The 5,902-nt window shown below is 39.6% G+C and overlaps 1 protein-coding gene across 1 annotated transcript in view; it reads left to right on the forward strand.

Moving 5' to 3' along the window:
• Positions 1-5,622, forward strand: part of LOC113470037 — a 7,465-nt gene extending 1,843 nt beyond the window's left edge. The window contains exons 3-4 of the mRNA XM_026828175.1: positions 4,326-4,473; positions 5,406-5,622. Coding sequence (XP_026683976.1) covers positions 4,326-4,473; positions 5,406-5,557 — 300 coding nt within the window. The 3' untranslated portion in view covers positions 5,558-5,622. The remainder of the gene's footprint in view (positions 1-4,325; positions 4,474-5,405) is intronic.
• The last annotated feature ends 280 nt before the right edge of the window (positions 5,623-5,902 follow it).

The following is a 5,902-nucleotide window of genomic DNA, read 5'->3' on the forward strand; positions in this document are numbered from 1 at the left end:
AAAAAAAAAAAAAAAAAAATTGAGGTAAATATTTTGGGTTTTTTTTAAAAAATATAAAAAAAAAAAAAAAAAAAAAAAAAAAAACGGTGACGTAGAAGTACTTAAGTAGAAGGTGCATTTAAAAACACGTGTTTTTTTTCTACTTTATTTTGAAGGCTAAAATAAAAAATAATAATAATAAAATAAAAATAACAATAGAAAATAAAGAAAATACGTAGGTATAGGTACCTACCTATATTTTATGTAATACATAATGTATAATGTGATACCACGAAACTAAATTCGTGAGTCGTATTTTTACTCCGTAAATGATGAATAAGGTGGTACCTACCTACCTACCTACCTGGTAACCTAAACACTCTTCATGTATATTCTGACGAAAAACCTCGAAATTTTGGTTCAGAATTTACAGGCTAACAGAGAATGACGTAATGACGTTTTTCCCAAAAATCTCTTATATTTTCTTGAAATAATTGATTTTTTAAATTTTCATCTTATGAAATAACATATACGTGTTTTTGCGTTCTACCTAACGTGTGATTACCTACGTGTATAAGACATATAAGTCTACCTATTTTCAAGGCTTTTAAGTCAATCGGACCAGTAAAAGTGGCTTTGATTGTGGAGTGGAGAGGAGATACAAGATTTAAACCATACATCCAGACATCTTGTTGAAAAACCACGCAAAAAGCTTTTGTTTCACCACAAAGAATCCTCGGAATTTGCATTTTGAACAATTCAATTTCGTGCATAGTAAGTATATTTTGTGCATTATTTCATGATACTTCAGATGCTGGTGATGATCATAGTTATGATGCTTTGGAATAGAACCTCCAACTTGTAAAAGAATTACCTAATAAAATAAAGGCAGGATTCGAGCCTAAAACCAGGCAATTGAGGCAAAGAACAATGACCTGATTATAAGAGAAGGAACTTAATTTCAAGAATTTCTAACCGAGAATCAAGAACAACAAGAAACGTGTTCGAAAATACCTGCCTACAAGCCGAGTTCCCTAGCTGTTCTTGAGGTATTTTTATTCCATGCTGGGTTAGATTGAATAATTTCCGTATATTGAAATTATTATACGCGAATCCAATCCAACTCACTTCGTAATACGAAGTTCTCATATAGAATATAGAATAGATATTCTCCCGTGTGCATTCGTATAAGACGCGGTTCGGTCTGCGTGCTTCCCCACCAAAAGTGCAATTTTAACGTGTGTTTTAAGTCCTAAAGATTCTGAATACATAGACTATACATACGAAAACGTTAAAAAAAAAAAAAACTGTTTAGGAGCCCTTCTAATTTTTCCAAGGACCGACTGTGCACTTTGGGCCATAATCTACGAGTATCTAAGCGCACGGCATCTGTGCGCCAGGCCAAGTTCCAGTAAGCACGCCTGTGTATCTTTACACGAACCGATTCGGCAGGTTTTTCTCATTCTCTTTTCTCATTCTATTCTATTCTAACCTTCCCAGGCCTTTACATTTTACAGTGCTTGCTACATGTCAAGTCCAATTTAGCTAACTATATGTGAAACATAGTGACATACCTACATTCTCATGACACCAGATGAAAAAAATGAATTTAGATCTCAATATTTACGTCTTACCAACAGTCGAAATGGACCAAATTTCTGGTGTCACAAATTTATAAATAGGGAAACACGGGGCAAAACGATCACCCGCCCTTTTTGGGAGCTAGGAAGTGCTGAGCTCTCTTGGATGGACTAGGAACTATTCCTGCAAGTGTTATCTTTGTTTTGATCTGTGGTTGATTCAATTACCTGCTCATGTGATAGATTTACCTCACCTGAGAGTCAAAGCTGAGGTAAAACAAAATGTTGATAGAAAAAGCATACCTACTTTTCCATAACGGAATAGATCAGTTGCGCTTACTTGGGTGATGTTTCAAAGTCATAGAGCAGGAAAAATGAGGACGAACGGATTTTTTCTTTTTCTTCTACGACTTCTAGATCCCGAGATAAATCGATTTAAAAAATACCGGTAAATCGTGAACTTTGACGTCACTGCATACGCTCCCGTAGGCGATGACGTCACATCAAATGTCCGGAGCAAGGCAACGCATTAATGTGTTTGTGCGCATACGTTTCTGCGCAGTTCTTTCTGCTCCTCCGCTAGCGCGCTTGCATAGTGGCGATACATTTTTGGTTTTATTTACAATAAAAACTATTCTGTTCTATTCTATTCTAGTGGCGATTCTACGGCCCGTGGACACCTCCACTGAGGAGGAGGAGGAGATGTTTGTGGGTTCCACCACTGGAGATGAAGAGGTAGAGGAGGAGATAGTGGAGGTGGGAGAGGAGGAAGAGGAGAGTGACGAGTTTGATGACGCCATTGATAGGTGAGTGAGTTTTATAGATGAATTGTATCTCTGTGAATTGAATTGAATACCCACTTAATTAGGCATTACTAGACCGAAGAATCACTCAATCAGTCAATGAGTCCCCATGAATTGAATTGAACTCTATTTCTGTGAGTTTAGACCTCTAAAGGTGTGTCCACACATAGTCGACCGGCCGTCGATTGATGTCGACAGGTTCAGGGTTCCGCAAAGATGTTCACCTTTTGAAAAGGGTTCCGCGGGCCAAACTAATTAAGAAACACTGGTGTAGGGTGTAGGGTTCAGGGTTCCGCAAAGATGTTCACCTTTTGAAAAGGGTTCCGCGGGCCAAACTAATTAAGAAACACTGGTGTAGAGCACCGAAATTCATCTTAGGATGTCAGACCGTAATGTCAAATAAAATTATAAGTATACCATAACATACCAATGAAAAGTAAGAGTTCAACAAGTCATTCACCATTTGCCGAAGTCAATCTCAATTCGCACAAGTCCTTAGCTCGCTCGACCTTGATTTTAAGGCGGAGGAAGCCAGCGCGAAAGGATAGTAGGGAAAAGTCTGGTAGGGAAAAGTGGGGTAAGGAGAACCCGGAGGGAAATTAGAGGGCAACGTATTCGTTATGATTTTGACGGGTGCAATTCGTAGGTTGGTGGGGGTGTAAAATTGAATTGAATTGAATTGACTAGGGGATGAGCAAGCATATGACATGACGGTTCGAATAAATAATGTACTTACCTAGATATAATATGTACCAGTACTGACATATTATTTCAGTCGGATTTGAATAGAAATGTTTCCAATGCAACTGCTGTGAACTGCACTAACTGCAGTACTGTGAGCTGCAGAGTGCAGTAGGTATGTATGCAACTGCTGTAAACTGCAGTTAGTAGTTAGCTCGAGGACTACACCAGTGCATCAGTATTAGGTAGGTACTGCAGTACTGAGCGCATGAGGATTGCAGTTCTCGTAATATTAGGCCATCCACTCACTATCAGGTATACCTGACAGAATCAGTTCTAGCCGATAGTGTGTGTGCTCATCAGGTATACCTGACAGACGGATCTTTTCAGTCATGCCTGTCAGGTCTACCTGATAGTGTGTGTGTGCTCAATGCTCATCAGGTGTCAGGTACACTGAGAAAAAAACTAGGGTGCCGGCAGCCCAATCGGGCGACTGGGTTCCGGCACTAATTCCGGCTATAATATAGCATTCCAACAGCCTAAATCAGGGGAAGTAACCCAATAATAGAGTTCTTCCACCCTAAACTTGTAGCACCCTGTCACCTGTCACCATTTTTGTTTTTTCCTAAGGTGTGGCTCTCCTTAGGACTACAGTTCTCAATTCACTAGTACTGCGGTACTTTTATGGCACAGGGGCTCCAGCCCATTTTTCTTGAAAAATCTTCGACCCGCCATGGGTAGACACGTTTTTGGCCTTTCCCACCACTCATCAGTTCAAAGGGACATCTGGGTACCTATATTTGTTGTTTTTTTTTATGTCACGAAAAGAACAAAACTTCACAAATTCGCCCATCCAGATTCTAGGTAGGACGGTATATGATTTGGTAAGTATAGGCTACCTTCAGAACCTTCACTGGTGGATGTGCCAAAACTCTGTCTTTACTATATTCACAGCATTTTGCATACACGCAAGATTTGAAGGAGCATTTTATTTATACGTTTTGTGGTCAGGACAAGTAACAAGCAAAGGATAAAATATGTCCTAAATAGTCTGAATACGTAGACTATGCATACGAAAACGTGGAAAAAAAACTGTTTTGGAGCCCTTCTAATTTTTCCAAGGACCGACTGTGCACTTTGGGCCATTATCTACGAGTATCTAAGCGCATAAGCGCACGACATCTGTGCGCCAGGCCAAGTTCCAGTAAGCACGCCTGTGTATCTTTACACGAACCGATTCGGCAGGTTTTACTCATTCTCTTTTCTCTCCCCTTCCCAACAGAAAACAAACGAATACTCCACGCTGATTCGAAAGCACTCCCTGCCGGCCACCTCCACTCGTCCACTGGAAACCCCCTCCACTCGTCCATTGGAAACCCCCTCCTCATCCGCCAAACCGTGCCCTCCCCCCCCCGTACCCAGAAGACCAGGAATTCTAACCAATCAAATATATAGGACCTTGTTTAGACTGCGAGAGTAAAGGGACTTTTCAGTCCTATGCTGGTAGTATAAACAAGGTATACATATTCTATTCTATTCTAATATTAGTATTAGTATTAGTATTAGTATTAGTATTAGTATTAAAATGTGCTTTATTTATTATATTTGTACATAAAATTAGGGACACAAAAAACAATAATACAAAAAGGGACTTTTCAGTCCTATGCTGGTAGTATAAACAAGGTATACATATTCTATTCTATTCTAACCTTCCCAGGCCTTTACATTTTACAGTGCTTGCTACATGTCAAGTCCAATTTAGCTAACTACCTATGTGAAACAAAGTGACATACCTACATTCTCATGACACCAGATGAAAAAAATGAATTTAGATCTCAATATTTACGCCTTACCAACAGTCAAAATGGACCAAATTTCTGGTGTCACAAATTTATAAATAGGGAAACACGGGGCAAAACGGTACATCGGGGCAATCACCCGTCCTTTTTAGGAGCTAGGAAGTGCTGAGCTCTCTTGGATGGACTAGGAACTATTCTTGCAAGTGTTATCTTTGTTTTGATCTGTGGTTGATTCAATTACCTGCTCATGTGATAGATTTACCTCACCTGAGAGTAGGGTTACCAGATGATAATTTTCAAACGCAGGACATTCTAATTGAAAAAGCGGGACACCTCGAAAATCGTACTATTATAACTGGTTTAAAATAAGTAGTAGTTACCTACCTAATATTATTAAAAAAAAAAAAATAGAACTACCTATCACGAATACAAACTAGGTGTGAGTAAAATTTACTCACGTCTACCCTTCAAGGGTTAAAGTTAGAATTAAGTTGAATTGATTTTGTAAGATACCTTTTTGGTTTTATTTACAATAAAAACGATTCTGTTCTAATCAATTCTAGTGGCGATTCTACGGCCCGTGGACACCTCCACTGAGGAGGAGGAGATGTTTGTGGGCTCCACTACTGGAGATGAAGAGGTAGAGGAGGAGATAGTGGAGGTGGGAGAGGAGGAAGAGGAGAGTGACGAGTTTGATGACGCCATTGATAGGTGAGTGAGTTTTATAGATGAATTGTATCTCTGTGAATTGAATTGAATACCCACTTAATTAGGCATTACTAGACCGAAGAATCACTCAATCAGTCAATGAGTCCCCATGAATTGAATTGAACTCTATTTCTGTGAGTTTAGACCTCTAAAGGTGTGTCCACACATAGTCGACCGGCCGTCGATTGATGTCGACAGAAACCTCCACACTGCCTCGACATAACAAACATTACATTGAAATGGGGTTCTTTCTGACGAAATTCCTGTGTGCGGAGTCCAGTATGTAGAACTATTCGACAGCATAGTTTCACCTCGTTGATCGACGGCCGGTCGACTATATTTGGACACACGG

This window comes from Diaphorina citri, unplaced genomic scaffold (genome assembly GCF_000475195.1).
Source record: "Diaphorina citri unplaced genomic scaffold, Diaci psyllid genome assembly version 1.1 scaffold1351, whole genome shotgun sequence".
In the NCBI taxonomy this organism is placed as follows: Eukaryota; Metazoa; Arthropoda; class Insecta; order Hemiptera; family Psyllidae; genus Diaphorina; species Diaphorina citri.